This window comes from Canis lupus, chromosome 5, assembly GCF_003254725.2.
Source record: "Canis lupus dingo isolate Sandy chromosome 5, ASM325472v2, whole genome shotgun sequence".
In the NCBI taxonomy this organism is placed as follows: Eukaryota; Metazoa; Chordata; class Mammalia; order Carnivora; family Canidae; genus Canis; species Canis lupus.
The window spans coordinates 26,378,089-26,396,942 of NC_064247.1; the positions used below are offsets into that span (position 1 = coordinate 26,378,089).

At 36.6% G+C, this 18,854-nt stretch overlaps 1 protein-coding gene across 12 annotated transcripts in view; it reads right to left on the minus strand.

The window, feature by feature from the left end:
- GRIA4 (glutamate ionotropic receptor AMPA type subunit 4) overlaps positions 1-18,854 on the minus strand; it is a 372,420-nt gene that overhangs the window by 79,098 nt on the left and 274,468 nt on the right. For all 12 annotated transcript variants that reach the window (XM_035717050.2, XM_049110033.1, XM_049110032.1 and 9 more), the window contains one exon: positions 11,444-11,497. In XM_035717050.2, the coding sequence (XP_035572943.1) occupies positions 11,444-11,497 (54 nt within the window). The remainder of the gene's footprint in view (positions 1-11,443; positions 11,498-18,854) is intronic.

The following is an 18,854-nucleotide window of genomic DNA, read 5'->3' on the forward strand; positions in this document are numbered from 1 at the left end:
TAGTGTCAATACTTCACCCTGAAGGATGTTCACAGCGCGGTGGGTAGATTTAGAATGCTTCTTCTGGTAGGAGGTGGTGACAATGGCAGTGTGTCATTTTGAGAACTACAGGAAGTTTTATGGAGAAGTGAGAGGGACAATTATTAGCAGGTAGGGTTGGTTGGAGAGATCTCAGGGTCTTTCCCTTTTAGAAAGCTCCTTTTACTGCATTTGCAGCCTAGAGCCAAAGAAATAATTTAAGCTGGGAAATGATATGATCGTACCTGTCTTAAAAAAAACACACACACACAATAAAAAAACCCGGGAGCAAAGCAAACAAAGAACTGGAAACGAGGAAGTCTAGGGGAAAATATGAAAGCAATTTTCTTACTTAAATCTCTGAAAAACAAATGATACTGAACCAACAGCTAATGTTTTCCTGCCTGTATCTTGGAAATTTCTAGAACAGAGCTTAATCTAATAAGATACCATGTGCTTTCACCAGTACCTCTAGATGGCAGTGATAGTAGAGAGAAATTTCCAGAATCTAGGAGGGGCATGTCCATTCACTTATACAGCAGGCACAGCTCATGCTATTTAGATGGTGCCAACTCTGAGTGGGTCTTCTTGGATGCCCAGCAGGCTGAAGTTTGAGTAATAAAGGAAAGGGATCCTCATTTCTTTCTGCCTGGCTGGAGGTGAGATCCTAGCACACTGCAGTAGTAGCAAAGGGGACTAGAGGAACACGGAAAACATCCATCCGTTCCCTTTTCATCAAAATAGAAGGATGCGTGAGATTGAATCACAGTTAATTGAAGATGATAAATTTAACTGATGGATAATGAAAAGACAGTTTTAAGTACTGCTGATGAACTTTCACAACCCATTTGCATCTTTACTCATAATGAAACAGAATATTATTTTATTTAAATATGTGGAATCTGCCTTTGATATTTCAGGGAAAGAATTTAATGGCCATTAAGAAGCCCGTATTTCTGAGACATTACTTGTTTTCTGTCTTGGTATAGAGGATTATCATTTTAAAAGAATCCAAAAAAAATATCCATAATGAAATTTGGCTTCTCTGTGGAGTTAACCTCGCTTAAATAATGGAGATCCTTCATTTTGCAAAAATGTGTGTCTCTAAATTCATGATATATTTTATGGACCACATATTGATGTCAGATGTCTGCCTCGCTTCATTCTTCTCTTTTTGGTAAATATGAGTTGACTTTCATATCCTCTGCTTTCTTTTTCAACATTATGACTACGGAATATTTTAAAGTGTCTGGGCTATTTTCATAACTAATGAAAGTGGTTATTTTAGAAATCATGTTTTGCTACTACTAAATCAGTCTTTTCTTCAATCTTATTGAGGTATCACTGACAAGTGCAGTTGTAGTATATCTAAAGCGTACAATGCGATGATTTGATGTATGTGTACCTCGTGGAAGGGTTCCCATCATTGAGTTAATTAATATATCCATCACCTCACATGTTTACCTTTTTATTTTATCTTTCCAGGAGAACCTTTAAGTTCTACTCTCTTAGCAAATTTCAGTTACATAATACAGTATTATAAACTACAGCCACCATGTTACATATTAGATTCTAAGATCATATTCACCTTGTAATTGAAAGTTTGTACCCTTCTACCAACTTCTTTCTATGTTCCCCACTCTCCAGCTCCTGGTAAGCAACACTATGTTCTCTAGGAGTTAATCTCTGAGTAAGATTTCTTTAAAAAATTCCCAAGTAAGTGATACCACACAGTATTTGTCTTAATCTTTTTTCATTTAGATTATGCCATCTTGGCTCATCCTTGTTGCCAGAATGGCAGAATTTCTTTATTTCTTATGACTGATTATATATATATGTATATATATATATGAATAAATATATGAATATCTATATATATATGAATAGATAGTATGTATATATATATACACTATCTATTCATCTGTTGGTGAACACTTAGGCTGTTTCTATACCATGGCTGTTGTGAATAATGCTACAGTGAACAGTATAGATACCTTTTTGATATAATGATTTTTTTCCTTGTGGATATATACCTAGAAGTTGGATTGCTGGATGACATGGTAGTTCTATTTTTAATTTTGTTTTTTAATATTGTTTTCCATATGGGCTACATTGGTTCACATTTCTACCAAATGCACAGGGGTTCCCATTTTTCTACATCCTTACCAGTATTTGGTTCTCTTTTGTCTTTTAGGTAATAGCCATGCTAACAGGTGTGAGCTAATATCTCATTGTGGCTTTGATTAGCATTTCCCTCATGATTAGTGATGTTGAGCACCTTTTCATGTACTGTTGACCATCTGTGTTTTTTTTCTTTTTGTTAAAATAGTCCTTTGTCCATTTTTAAATTGAGGTATTGGGTTGTTTTTTTGTTTGTTTTGTTTTGCTATTGAGCTGTAAAACTTCCTTCTATATTTTGGATATTAACCCCTATTTTGGATATGTGGTTTGCAAATATTTTCTCCCATTCTGTATGTTGCCTTTTCATTTTGTTGATGGCTTCCTTTGCTAGGTAAAAGCTTTTTAGTTTGTTGTGGTCCTACTAGTTTATTTTTGCTTTTTATTGCTGTGCCTTTAGAGTCAAATCCAAAAACAAAATTGCTAAGATCAATGTCAAGGGGATTACCTTCTAGGTTTTTTCCTAGGAGTTTTACAGTTTTAGGTCTTATGTTGAAAAATATACTCACCTTTGAATTAGTTTTTATGTATGATATAAGGGCCCAGTTCCATTCTTTTGCATGTGAATATTTAATTTTTGCAACAGCACTTATTGAAGAGACTCTTCTTTTCCCATAGTATATTCTGGGCTCTTTTGATGAAAGTTAATTGACCATGTGTGCCAGGGTGTATTCATGGGCTCTATATTCTGTTCCACTATCTGTGTGTCTATTTTCATTGCAATACCATACTGCTTTGATTATCATAGCTTGGTGATCTAGTTTGAATCAGGTGTGATGCCTCCAGCTTTGTTCTTCTTTCTCAAGACTGCTTTAGCCATTTGGGATCTTTTGTGGCTCCATACAAGTTTTAGGATTGTTTTTTCTATATTTATGAAATATGCTATTTTAAATAGCATATTTTTATGCATTGAATCTATAGACTGCTTTGGCTAGTATGGACATTTTAACAATATTAATACTCTCATTCTATGAACACACAATATTTTTCCAGTTATCTGTGTCTTCTTCATCCATATCTTAGAGTTTTCACTGCACAGATCTTTCATCTCCTAGGTTATATTTATTCCTAAGTATTTATATTGTTTTTAATGCTTTTGTAAATAAGACTGTTTTCTTAATTTTTCTTTCTGATAGTTTTTGGTTACTCTATAGAAACATAGCTGATTTTTGTATATTGATTTTGTATTCTAAAACTTCAATGAAGTGATTTATTCTAATAGTTTTTTTGTGAAATCATTAAAGTTTTCTATATATGCAATATTTCTATATAATATTTTGTATCATCAGTATACATTTCTATACAATATTTTGTATCATCTACAAACAGAGACAACTTTATGTCTTCCTTTCCAATTTGGGTGTATTTTACTGGGACATCCAGTACTATATTGAAAAACAGTGGCAGCAGTGGACATTCTCATCCGATTCCCAACTCTAGTGGAAAATCTTTCATAGCTTTTCAAAATTGGGTATTATGTGGGCTGTCATACATGACTTTTGTTATGTTGAGGTATGTTCCTTGTATACCCAGTTTTTATCATAAGATGATGTTGAATTTTGTCAAATGCTTTTTCTGCATCTAATGAAATGATCATGCAGTTTTTATCCTTTTGTTAATGTGGTGTATCACGGTGACTGAGTTGTGGATTTTAAGCCATCTTTGTATCTCTGGGATAAATCACTCTTGATGTTGGTATGATCCTGGTATAATCCTTTTAATATACTGTTGAATTTGATTTGCTAATGTTTTGTTGAGCATCGGTGCATCTATGTTCATCAGGGATATAAGGCTTTACTTTAGTTTTATTTTGTAGTGTCTGACTTTGATATTAGTGTAACACTGGATTTTTTTGTATATTTTTTTATTGGAGTTCGATTTGCCAACATATAGTAGAACACCCAGTGCTCATCCCATCAAGTGCCCCCCACAGTGCCCATCACCCAGTCACCCCGTCCCTCTGCCCACCTCCCCTTCCACCACCCCTTGTTCATTTCCCAGAGTTAGGAGTCTCTCATGTTCTGTCACCCTCTCTGGTATTTCATACTCATTTTCTCTCCTTTCGCTTTTAATCCCTTTCACTATTTTTTATATTCCCCATATGAATGAAACCATATAATGTTGGTTTTGGAAGTGTTCTTTCCTCTTCTATTTACTGGAATAATTTTAAAAGGTATTAATTCTTCTTTAAATGTTTGGTAGAATTTACTCATGAAACCACCTGGTCCTAGACTTTTTTGGTGGGGGTATTTTGATTACTGCTTCAAAGTTCTTATTATTAGTCTGTTTAAATTTTCTTTTTCACCATAATTCATGCATAGTAGGTTGGATGCTTCTAGAAATTTATCTGGGTTCTTCAAGTATTCTTCTAATGTGACCGTGTATAATTGTTTATAGCATTTTCTTATGATCCTTAGTATTTGTATCATATGAGTTGTATCTTCTCATATTTCTTATTTTATTTAGTTAAGTCTTCTTTCTTCTTTTTTAGTATAGCTAAAGATTTGTTGATTTTGTTTACCTTTTCATAAACCAGCTCTCAATTTCATTGATCTAATGTGTTTTTAGTTTCTATTTCATTTCTTTTCACTCTGACCTTTGTTATTTCCTTTCTTCTACTAACTTGGAGCTTAGTTTCTTCTTTTTCTTGTATTTGAGGTATAGAGTTAGACTATTTAATATCTCTTTTCTCTTAATTTGGCATTTACCACCATAAACTTCTTTCTTAGACCTGCTTTTGCTCCATTCCACATGTTCTGGTATGTTACATATCCATTTTCACTTGTCTCAAGGTATTTTTAAATTTCTCTTTTAATTTCTTATTTAAGCCACTGGTTGTTCAAAAGCATTTGTTTAATCTCTGTATATTTGTAGATTTTTTAGTTTTCTTTTGGTAAGTGATTTCTAGCTTCAGATCTATGTGTCAGAAAGGATGCATGATATAATTTCAGTCTTCTTAAATTGATGAAGACTTATTTGGGGCCTAACATATGATCTATCCTGCAGGATGTTCCATATGTGCTTGAAAAGAATGTATATACTTCTGCTGTTAAGTGGAGTATTCTGTAGATATCTGTTAGGACTGTCTGGTCCAATAGGCAATTTAAATCCAGTGCCTTCTTGTTGATATTTTGCCTCAAGGATCTAGCCATTATTGAAAATGGGATTTGAAACAAGAAATCTAGTCAAGAAATTGGCAGAATACATGAACAGACATATCTTTAGAGACATACTAATGGCCAATAGATACATGAAGAAATGCTCAACATCACTCATTATCAGGGAAATACAAATCAAAACCACAGTGGGATATCACCTTCCACTAGAGAGAATGGCTTAAGTGAACAACACAGGAAACAACAAATGTTGGTGAGGAGTCAGAGAAAGGGAAACCCTCTTACACTGTTGGTGGGAATGAAAACTAGTGCAGCCACTCTGGAAAACAATATGGAGGTTCCTCAAAAAGTTAAAAACAGAGTTACCCTATGACCCAGAAATTACAGTACTAGGTATTTATCTAAAGGATACAAATGTAGTGATTTGAAGTAGCACATGCACCTCAATGTTTATAGCAGCAATGTCCATAATTGTCAAACTAAGGAAAAAGCCCAGATGTCCACCGACAGGTGAATGAATAAAGAAGAGGTGAAACACACACACACATACACACACACACAGAGGAATATTAGTCATTAAAAAGAATGAAATCTTTCCATTTGCAATGATATGGATGGAATGGGAGTGTATTATACTAAGTGAAATAAGTCAGTCAGAGAAATACCATATGATTTCATTCATATGTGGAATTTAAAAAATAAAACAGATGAATGTAGAGGAAGGGAAGGAAAAATAAGATAAAAACACAGAGAGAGAGGCAAACCATAAGAGACTCTTAACCCTAGGGAACAAACTGAAGGTTGCCGGAAGGAAAGGGGGTGGAGGATTGGGATAACTGGGTGACCAGCATGAAGGAGGGCACGTGATGTGATGAGTACTGGTGTTATATGAAACTGATGTATCGCTAAACTCTACCCTGAAACTAGTAATATACTCTATATTAATTAATCTTAATTTAAATTTTTAAAAAAGGAAACTGGGGTGATGAAGTTCCTTACTATTTTGGAGTTGCTGTCTATTTCTCTTTTCAGATCTGTTAATATTTGCTTTAGTATATATTTAGGTGCTCTGATATTGAGTACAAAAGTATATACAAATATTGTATTTTACTGATGAATTACTCCTTTACCATTAAAAAATGATATTCTTTGTCTCTTGTTATAGTTTCTGACTTTAAGTCAATTTGTCTGACATATCTATAGCTACTTCTTCTTTCCTCAGTTTCCATTTGCGTGGTCTTTCTTTTTTCCATTATTCCACTTTCAGTCTGTTTGTGTCCTTAAAGTTGAAATGAGTCTCTGTAGGCAATACAGAGTTGGGTCTTTTCTTTTTTCCTTTCTTTTTAAAATTCATTCAGCCACTCTATGTCTTTTGATTGCAGAACATAGTCCCTTTACATTTAAATAGATGTTGGTAGGAATAGACTTACTATAGACATTTTGTGAATTGTTTTCTAGCTGATTTGTAGTTTATTTTTCCTTTCATCCTCTCTTGTGCTTTCCTTTTGTGATTTGATGATTTTTGAGGTTGTATTTTTTTACAGAATAAATTCCTTTTTTTAAAGTTTTTATTTATTTGTTTATTCATGAAAGACACACACAGAGAAAGGCAGAGACACAGGCAGAGGGAGAAGCAAGCTCCATGCAAGGATCCCGATGTGGGAGTCGATCCTGGGTCTCCAGGATCACACCCCAGGCTGACGGCAGCGCTAAACCACTAAGCCACTGGGGCTGCCCAAGGTTGTATGTTTTGATTCGTTTCTCTTCATGTTTTGTGTTTCTTCTATAAGTTTTGCTTTGTGGTTATCATGAGGCTTTTATAAAACATCTTATAGCTATAACAGTCTATTTTAAACTGGAAACAACTAAACTTTGAATGCATACAAAAGCTCTACAATTCTCCATATTTCTCCCCACATTTTGTTTTTGATGTCACAATTTACATCTGGCTCACTCCCATTATAAAACCAGGTCATCAACCTATCTCTAAAAGATTGTACACATGCCTGGTGGCCTACTTATTACTGTTCCTACTCAAGGGATGGCTGGATCTCATAGCTGAACGTGCTTGTATTCATAAATCCCACAGGACTGTAGCGAATAATGAGGGAGTTCTTAACAGGTATATCTTTTTTTTTTTTTTTCTTCTCTGATTGGGTGAATTCCACTGCCTTGTCTTCAAGTTGGCTAATCTTTCTTCCATCTATTCCAATCTGTTGTTGAATACCTCTACAGAATTTTGTAGTTAGTTTTTGTATTCCTCAACTCTGTGGTTTCTGTTTGGTATATCTTAAAATATTTTCTCACTCTTTGTTGAAATGCTTACTTTGTTAATACATTGCTCTCCTGACCTCAACAAGCATCTTTATGACTGTTATTTTGAACTCCATTGTGCAAATCACATATTTCAATTTCATTAAGATTTGTTTATGGAGATTTATTTTGTACTTTTGTTTGGAATGCATTTTCATTTTTCTTCATTTTTCTTGATTCTCTGTACTGGTTGGTTTCTACACATTAGATAATACACATACCTCTGCCAGTCTTGACACCCTGGTGTTGTATAGGAGATGACCCTCATCAAATTAGCACAGACTAAACTGTTGGTTGTCTCTTAAATCTGTGTGATTACTCAAGCAGCCTTCTTTGTTTAGTGGCTCCTAGTAGTGAGGGACCTGGCTGTGTCCCAAAGGAAAGAGTCAGAGTCAGCACCTAGATGCAGGCTGATTGTAAGATTGACTTTCAGGCAAGCAGCTTGTGAAATATACAGTCAAACCCATTTCAGGGAAAGACTGGGAAATGGGCATCTTGCCAGTTCCTTCTATGTTCAGCCCTGGGGAGATACCTGGGTGAGTACTCTCATGTGTACCTGTTAAGAACTACCTCATTATTTGCTACAGTCCTGTGGGATTTATGAATACAAGTACATTCAGCTATGAGATCCAGTCATCCCTTGAGTGGGAACAGTAATAGGCAGGCCACCAGGCATGTGTACAATCTTCTTCTAGAGACAAGTTGATGACCTGGTTTTGTAATGGAAGTGAGCCAGAGGGAGAATGTGACAGAAATATCCACCAGATCCCCTGAACTCCATGAGGAATCACAGCCAGCTCCTTAATGCAGGCAGCTCCTAAATGCAGATTCTTGCCTATGGGCTCTCAGGCAGCAGATTGTAAAGTAGGTAGTTAATTTCCTTTCAGGGAAAGATGGAGATGGGCATCTTTGCTTGATCCCTCTGTGCTATTTAATAAGGCCTGTGGGGATAGTTACAATGAATCCTCATGAGCCCATTAAGAATTGTTTCTATAGTCCTGTGGGTCTTGTGGATGTATAACTCATCAACTTTCATAGATAGGTGTTCTATGGGCCTGTCTCTTGAGTGACAGCCTTAAAAGCTGGGGTGCTAAATGTATGGTCCAAATCCTCTGCTGCTCATGGAGAAGCTGGGAGCTAGGGATGGATGCCCTCCTGACTGTATGACACTGTGTTGGTATACACAGTTTTTATGAAAGAGTGTGTCTCAGCCTTTCCTACCCATTTCAATGTGGGTACTTTCTTAGTTGCCTGATGTGTAGGAGTCACTGAGCTAGATTCCAGATTTCTCTCGGAGGGATAACTCTGTGCGTATCTGTGGGAGGAGGGAAGTTCAGGAGCTTCCTATCTCTCCGTCTAGGTTCCTCCAACTAAACAGTCCTGCTGAATTGGTTATATAGCAGTTCCTCATTAATTGTAAATTGTAATTGGAAGTTATAAATGGAATTATTTTCTTAACTTCACTCTCAGAATGAGCATACAGAAATATACAATTTTTTATATTGACTTTCTATCCAAAACCCTGCTGAACCTACTTACTAGTTCTCATTAGATTTTTTTTTTACTAGATTTCTTAGGATTTTCTATTCAAAAATATCTTTTTTTTTTTTCCAATCTGAATGTCTTTTTATTTCTTTTTCTTGCCCAATATCCCTTGCTAGAAGCTTCAGTATAATGTTCAACATAAATCATGAGGGAGCATCCTTGTTTTCCTGATCTTAGCAGGAAATTATTCAGCCTTTCAACATTAACTATATTAATATAATCTTTCTTTTGATAATGGATTTATTTCATATTTGGGAATCTTCTGCAGTAGTTCTTTTTTTATTTTTTAAATTTTTTTAAAATTTATTTATGATAGTCATACAGAGAGAGAGGGAGAGAGAGGCAGAGACATAGGCAGAGGGAGAAGCAGGCTCCATGCACCGGGAGCCTGACGTGGGATTCGATCCCGGGTCTCCAGGATCGCACCCTGGGCCAAAGGCAGGCACCAAACCGCTGCGCCACCCAGGGATCCCTGCAGTAGTTCTTAAGAACAAAAATCATTCTTGTTTTGGAAGTCACAGTTATTTAGAAATAAATGAATAAGTCAGAAAAGCATAATTAAAACAATATATTATAATGTAGATATGGACAAGTTACTGACCTAGTCATGTGTTACAATGATATCAAATACATATGGTAAAATCTTGTTTTTTTTCTCTTAAAGATTTTACTTATTTATTTGAGAGAGAGAAAGAGAGTGGGCGAAAGAGCAGAGGGACACACAGACTCTGTGCTGAGTGTGGACTCCAACATGGGGCTTGATCCCACAACCCCACAATCACAACCCGAGCTGATATCAAGAGACAGACATTCAACTGATTGAGCCACCCAGGTACCCCTTGATTATGTGATGATTATATGCCCTAATACAAGCAAATATTTCTTTCTACTTCATATGGTGTTATTTAGTCATTACATAGATATCTTAAGTATGCTCTCATCTACTAGGGAAGTTTAAGACAGGCTCTGATAGCCATTCTTTCCATTTTGTACTAGTTTGTTGAAGTCAACAATTCATTTCTGGCATGACAGTCTATTGACTTTTTTTTCTTCTGAATTTCTTTGTTTGAAGGAAGGGATGTCAAAACCCTCTGTTTGTTAGAATTTCCTTGTATAATGTCATTGTGAGTGTACACATTCCAGAAACGTAAGTTTTTTGTCTTTAGTGATTAATATCAGGATATGCTAATTTTAAGAATTATATTTTTATAAAATATATTAAAATATCCAGACTACAAGCCTACTAAAAACAATGGGAAAGATAAGTCAACATTTCTCAGTATTTTCATGATAATCCATGAAGCTAGTGAAATCATACTTTATTCCAAAAACACCATGCAAGAAGAGTTGATAGTCTATTGCTGAATTTTAATATCTCAATTTCATAGTGTGATCCAGTTCACTAACAGCTAAAAATTCCTGTCTCAGAGGGTGATGGCCCACTCACTACAAGACGAGAATTAAATCTGAATCTCTTTGCAGCCTTTGGTTCTTTCCCTGTGTTAAGGAAAAGATCCTCACCAAAGAAATACATAGTAGGAAAAGAGAAAAAGGAGAAAACCTTCTTAACTTCTCTTAAATAAACCACATCTGAGGTTAAGCCCTTGGGGCAGATGGCACTCTAATGAAGCAAGGAGAATGGGCCCCTATTTGGCTGCTTTCCCTCTACACTGCACAGTTAACAAGAAATACTTGGTGAGCCTTGGCAAGAAATCTAGAAGGATTTGCACTTTCAGGATTTTATACTAATGTGTATGTATCTTTTTCAATATAGGTCTATATATAACACAACATGAAAAGCTGACATAATTTTAAAAATATTTGGATTACTCCCAATCAAAAGACTTCCTTACATATCTGTTTTAATCTTGCTTTTCTTAAAATCAGAGCACGAGGGTCATCAGTTTGATCATCCTTGTGATATCCTAAGTATTGGCAACCTTAATCCATACATTAAATTATGGTACATTAATCATTTGTACAGATAAAAGACAATTATTTAATTTGTCAGGTGATATCATAGTAAAGCAAATATCATAATCACTTTTAAATGTGCTTTGGCAGATGTCAAACTAGTCTGCATAAACATATATTGAATTGCGCATTAGAAATATGATGACTACTGTATCAAAAATATTATCCTAGGTATTACAAAAAGCTTAGTGAGTAATGTAGTTTACTCATTTACTGAAGTGTTATTTTAAAGCACAGTTATTATAATTTGGAACGCTTGAGCAATTCTTATGAAAAAGAAAAAAACAGAGAGCTCTTACCAAGTTTGCAATGATGTAATGGTAGCCTTTTACATGCTTCCCAACACTCACAATCTGTGAAGATAGAAGGAAACAAGGAAAAACCAATTTAACTTTACTGAAGGGTATTTTTAAAAATAGAATTTTCACTATTTTAGCATAATTCCATGTGGAAACACGATGAGAAAATGTTACTTTTTCTTATAATTGAAGAAATTCGTAAGCCACCTTAAAAATTGTGATTAAAGTAAAAAAAAAAAAAAAACCAAAAAACCCAACACTCTAATTTCAATCATGCTGTATAAAAGAGCCTTCATTTACCAAACCTTGTTCAAAAAACTACTACTGGGGATCCCTGGGTGGCTCAGCAATTTAGCGCCTGCCTTCAGCCCAGGGTGTGATCCTGGAGACCCGGGATCGAGTCCCGCATCAGGTTCCCTGAATGGAGCCTGCTTCTCCCTCTGCCTGTGTCTCTGCCTCTCTCTCTCATGAATAAATAAATAAAATCTTTAAAAAAAACAAAAGAAAACAAAACTACTACTCATGCTATAATTCCCTAGAAGAGAAAGAAATGGTTATGAAACAAACTAATGTATATATATATTACATATATATGTAATGTATGATAGGTTGTTAAGTGTCTTCTATTGTTAAGAATGCTTTTCTATGAGTAGATTGGATTTTTGTCCTGAGCAGCAAGCAAGATTTTTCTGAGGCACAGTATCTGTGTTTAGACGCCTCTGATACTAGAGAATACTTAGTCAATTCCCACTTGCATATGGATAGAGCAGTATTTTATTGTAATCAAAAGAATAAAGACAAAACAACATCAAGAGACTTTTTCTCTGTTAGATTCATCATCTTTTTTCTAAGAATGTTTTTAGGAATGTTTCAAGAATTAGGAACTCAGAACTTTCTAACAGAGAAATATAGTTGCATTACAAGTGAAAACTCTTATTTTCTATAAAATTGATAATTCCTTCAATGAGAGAAAAATCTAACGACAATTACTGATGAGCCACTTTGTAACTTCATTTGTTCCTCAAAGTGGACAACACAATATATGAATTTCATGTACTTTCCTCATCAAAGAAAAAATTAAATTGTTTTTAGCATTTTAATAGCCTCTAAAAAGAATTCTTTGTAAATGGATGAGTTGTGTATGAAATAAAGGAAAATCCCTTTAAAGTCCAGAACATACGAATCATGATCAAAAAACAGAGCTTTGCACACATGCCATTGGTGAAATGGAGTCTCTATGCTCATCTTATCGTTTCTTTTAGGTCACAGCTAAGACTTCCTCTTTATTCTGATGGTTCTTCAATTTCATTATGATGGAATTTGGATTTTTACTTCTTACTATTTGTTTATATTGTTCAGGAATTGTTGTGCTTCCAGAATACAAGGATTTCCTTCAACGATTCTGGGAAATTCTTTATCAATTTCCTTGAAAACACCCCTTCAAAGATGTCTATATTTGCTTCTAACAGATACTGCAGTGTTCGTTATTACTGATTCCCAGCTCACAGAGTGTGGTATAAATTCAAATTAAACTTACGATCTGCCTAAAGAGAGTAGTGATGACCACTTCTCACAGAAGGAGTCTGCCTTGCCACACTGAGCCTGGCCCCAGGCAGAAAACATTCAGGTGATTCCTTGTACAGGGAGCACATTGTTTTCTAGTTGTCTCTTTTAGTGGGTATCACTCTTCAAGAGTGTGGCTTAAAATCAGACCTGAGGTCTAACTTATTGCCTTGGCTGAGCCCAAAGTCCCTGTTCTTGGGTGAGCATTAAACCTCCAGTCAGGTTGCCCAATCTGGCAACTTCTGTGGGTGCAGTTGCCTTTCATTGCTGGCTCCAGAAGATTTTTCTTTCTCTCCGGGAAGCTCAACTATGCATTTGAAATGTTTTACGTAGCATGTCTGTATCTTTTATATTGCCCGATTTAGCCCACAGTTTATCTAAAGCTGAACATCCCTTGACAGTCTCACCATAAAGATGAGGACAAGCAATGCATGGATGGGATTGTAAACAAGGTCTGCTAAAGAAAGTGCTTAATTAGTCATCATATTGGATAACCCAAACCCAAGTGATTTAGCCCAGGTTGAGGAGGTGAGAGCACTGGTATTCTCTGGGGATCTCCAGGGGAGTGTGTGCAAAATATAATTATCAAGGAACACCTGATGGCTATACTTAGGACACTGTATACTCTCTTATCGTGTCTCCAGAGCTTCACTATTGGACCTCAGCAGGGAGTGTTGCCACAGGACAATTCATTACTTCTCTCTTGCTGATTCACTGTAACTTTCTCTGGTGTGATGGTGTAAACCCTTCTGCACTCTCCTCAAGCACCCCTACTCATCCTGCCTCTTCTCCTCTCAAGGTTCTCAGCGTATGATTTCTCTGTGGCTGCAGTCAATAACCTCTCCCTTCTTCTAAAATTCTTTTCTTTTCTTTTTTTTTTAGATTTTATTTATTTATTTGAAAGAGAGCATGCATAGGCTGGGAGCAGCAGGCAGAGGCAGAGGGAGAAGCAGAATCTCTGCTCAGCAGGGAGTCCAACATGAGCCTGGATCCCAGAACCCTGAGATCATGACCTGAGCTGAAAGCAGATGCTTACCTGACTGAGCCACCCAGGTGCCCCTTTCTAGAATCATTTTAAAGATCTAACACTTGTAAGTGTTAAAAAATGTGGAACTGGCAGAAATTCTGCACTTGGTGTCTCCATAAGGAAATTACTGTCAGTTCTAGATTATCTAGTAAAGAACTGTAATAAATTAAAGCTTATGTAATATGTTTTCAAGGAATTAGAACTTATGGAACCACAAACAACCAAAAGTGACAAAAATCCTGGCAGAAAAGGCCTTGCAGAGCTTGATTTGCATCAACATGATGGGAACCCAGGGCCCCAGGGAGCAGTGATCAGAGGATTTATTTACCTGGCTGGGGAGGCCAGAGAGAACACCGTTATTTTGCTGAGCCAGATCCTGGCAGGGGGGAAATGAATGTGCCCTACAAACTGCTGTGAGGCCCTCACTGCTTCTGAACACTCCCCACCCCACCCTGACTGAGGTTAAGGCCAGATTTTGATCCCTCTGCCAAGCATCCAACACTAGATGGAATTTCTTTGTGGAAAAAAAAATCCAATTTATACTTCAATACTCTATAGTAAAGTGTCCTGCACCTAGAGTACTGGTTGCTTAAGTTCAAAAAAGAATTTTTAATTGTTGTGTGAAACTGACAGTGTCACAGATGTGTTTTTACATGGCTATCATCATCTCAACAAATGTGAAGACAACCTCCTGTTAAAAAACCAAAACAACAAAAACAAACCACCAAACAAATGAAAAATCAAAAACAGCAATCAGAGTGACTTGACTTTGGATGCAGATCAAACCTTGTGTCTTTGTATTTCTGATGTTTATTCTTTATAAAGAATGAAAGTGCACAGTGTGAGGGGAAAGACAGGAATATATAACAGCACAGGTATGTCTGTAGGGCCAGTGACTCACAGACACTACTGACCACCCACTCATGCTTTTCCTCTTACCACTTCAGTGCCTACTGCCACTCCTGCCAGTACCCGGATTTCTGTGACTTCTGGGTCTCCCTGGTCCCCCCACTTTACTCACAGTGCGGGGAGACAGGGGGCCAACAGAAGTGCCCGGGGAATGAACGCCCTCCTCCCGGCAGCCCTCCAACAATGACTGACAAGTGTGTTTGGCCCAGTTTTTTAAGGGAAAACAAGGCCCACGATGAGGACTTGGTTGCGATAATTAATTATGGCCTTTCATAAAGGTAAAAACATGTAGGAGTAGAGACTCTGTTTTCCTATTCTTTTTATCTTCTTAAAAGAAACAGAGGATGCAAATGGACAAAGAATAATTGACCAAGTATCTGTTCAGAGTTCTGAGGAACGGGTTAGGAAGAATATACAAGTTCCACTGACCATACGCTTTCAAAGGAGCCCATCGCTACCAGAATAAAACGCTTAAGAAATGGGACTAATTGGGCAACCCCGGTGGCGCAGCGGTTTAGCGCCGCCTGCAGCTCCAGCAGCCCAGGGCGTGATCCTGGAGACCCTGAATCGAGTCCCACATCAGGCCCTGCATGGAGCCTGCTTCTCCCTCTGCCTGTGTCTCTGCCTCTCTGCCTTTCTCTCTCTGTGCCCCTATGAATAAAAAAAAAAAAAAAAAAAAAAAAGGGACTAATTGATTCCTTTATTTTTTCTTGTTTTTTTTTTTTTTTTTTTTTTCTTGTTTTTTTTTTTAGGAGACAGTTGCTTAGAAGTATCTATGGTACTGGTCAAATGATTCAATTTTAAAATCAGACCCATGTATATTAATAGGGTAAATGCCTGATGCAGTCACTGCATTGTTTTAATGAATTATGGCATAGTCTTTATGACTGTGACTTCTAAATCTTTATTCATTTATTAAAATTAGGGAAGAATGAATCCAGGACACTTTTCTACCTTGACCCCACCTTTAAATAAATTTAGTTCAATAAATGTGTCCTATGTATAAGTTTAGGGTAAGGAGATTCAAGGCATATAAACCTAAGTAAATCGGTGCTGTTGGGATAAGAGTGTTTAAGTAATCTCTTAAGGGGATAGGCCTCAGGCAGAAATGACTAAGATGCAGACAGACTAAAGGGAGTACCATGGATTTTAAGATGTGGTATCATTTGGTTGGGAGAACAAGGTAATTTGAAAGACAGACAGATGTTAAATAAATATTGATGGAGTGGATGAATAAAGAAGTTAGCATATCAACACCCCAACACTAGTATATTAAGATCCATTTGAGACTTGTAAATGACGAGAGTTTGGCCTTTAGCCCTCAATCTAATTTTATGTGAATCCTTTATGTATCGATGGTTTATAAAGCATTCAGGGGTCTTTCTAGATGAGGGTTGCTGTGTATCACCTTGAACTACTATTACGAAGCTATGATCATTGTATTGAACAGTCTCCGAGCTGGAGACCTGCAACAGCACACCTGAGTATGAATTATTTTGGTTTTCCTTTTCTTTGATTTGGTAACTCAGCTGGAAATTCCTCTCCCAGCTGTTATCATGTTCCAGAGAATTCCACGACATGAGCAAAGCACTACAGTATAGTTGGTGGTGTTATGGACAGGATGCCTGGTAAATGTTGGAGACTTACTGTCACTCTCTCTAGTCCTTTGTTTCCATAGAAATCCCAAACCCCCAGATGTCCCTTGCATGTTGATCGTCAGGATGCTTCAAAATATTTTATTATAGATAAAATCAAAAGCTTTAGCTTATTTAGTTTACCTCAGTTTCACCAAAAGAAAAACATAAGGCAAAGGGCTTTTGCAAATGCACTGCAGAGTTATGACCCTGTAAGAAAAGAGGACTTTTACTTTTGGGGTGTAACTCACAGAGGGAGAGAAGAAAATAAAGAACCCCAGAACAAAAAGAACTAAGGCTATTTAGTGTGAGAAGAGATGAGGTGAGGGACAGGGAACTAGAACTCTCATCAAATGTTTTAGGATTAAGGGGCACATACATGCACATGTATACAAATGTATTTTTGTTCATCTGTACTTGAGGATGTCAGGAATAATAAAAATTTCTAATTAGGACAAATTCACTTTTAGGGAAAAAGGAGTGGAAGAATGTTGCCTGTAAAGGGATGGCTATCTCTCAAAGTAATGATCTGATCTCTCGGTAGCAGCTGCCAGCAGAGGCTGACTGACTTCCAGTAAAAGATGGGGTAGAGCCCTTCTCAGATCTAAAGTCCTTTGTCTGTATGGCCAGTGGCTGTCACAGATGCTACTGGCTGCCCACCCATGCTTTTCCTCTTACCATTTCAGTGTCTACTGCTGTACCTGCTGGCACCAGGATTTTCATGACTTCCTGGTCTCCCTGGTCCCTCACTTTGCTCTCAGTGGGGAGGGCAGGGGGGCAAGGTCAGAAGTGCCTGGAATAGACGCCCTCCTTTCCTGCAGCCCTGGTGCATAAATATTCTAACATCCTTGCCAGAGGGAGGATTCTGATATGTGTGTTCTATTTACACTAATTTCAAATGACATTTACAATAATCTTCTAGTAATTTACATTAATTTCAAATGAGATTAAGCTTTGGTCACCCACGTGGTCATTTTCAGGATAAATGCACCTTTAATTGACTGCATTTCTCCAATGCTCTTTCAGTATGTTCTTCGTCTCATAAACCGATGGATTATACATAAATCTGTGTCTTAAGGTTTGCTTCTGGGGAAACCAAACTAAGACAGTCTCCAAATAAAAAAAAAAGAAATGAGCAATGTGGCAGTAAAATTAATAAGGGTAAAAAAGTCCCTAATCTCTGTGTATAGTCAGGGACTCAAGTTGCATAAAATGCCATGCTTTAATTTGGAAAAATTTCTCATATAGAGAAATAGAAATGAAACAGTGTCTTTATTTGATACCTTCTTTTTATTCCTGACATACGATTTTCCTCTTCATACTGTCTTTATATACCTTAAGGACACCTGTTCTTAGTACTAGTTTCTTTCCTTGACTATATTCCAAATGCAAACAAAACAAAACAAAACAAAACAAAAACCAACAACAAACCTTTGGTTTCATCCTTTCAGAATCTATGAAGATTGTAGATTGCCTTATATATACCTCTCCATACAGATGGCCCTTTAAGTGATATGATTTGAATGGTATTATAGAACAATGAGTAAAAACTAAGTGTTGAAATGCAGGTGTTTATTTCCTGCTTCAGGACACCTCATCTCATCATGGTAACTTCCAAGAGCTATAGAAAAGCACGTTGTAGAGTGTATCCTTCTCTATTATGGCAGTTCCAAATTTCTATGTCCACAGAGCCTGAATATTATGATTCTCATCATGCTAACAGTGACCATCTCTTAGCAGAGATCCATTCTGATTTAATAGCATTTTAATTTAGTGATTGAACATATTTGCAAAGAGGCACAGAAGGTTCTATGGAATTTGTGATTAGGAATGTGAAATGCACATAATAGCTTGAAGGAACCAGTGAGCACCATGCTCTTCTTTAATTAAAGAGATATTTTGTGTGAAGCAATATTAAAAGTACTGCTAATGAGATGTAGGTGCAGGGGGGTAATCCTTTGCTTTCATAAACAAACATGTTCAATAAGTACAGTCATTAAGTAATGAGGCTGGGACTCCAGCCCGGATGTTTTGACTATAATTTTTTTTTCTCTACCCCATTGCTTTCCTGAGGAACTTAGCAATCATAAAAATGACTTATTTGGGGCCAATTTTTATACATTTTTCATAAGAGCAAAATGAATCACAGATATTTATGACAACGACATTCTTTATCATATTAGATAGTTGATGAATGCTAAATGTGTTGATGAGAAAAACCAGCTTTCTCATAACAAAACAAAAGTTCCTTTCTTCAAATAATCTCCTGTCTGAACAT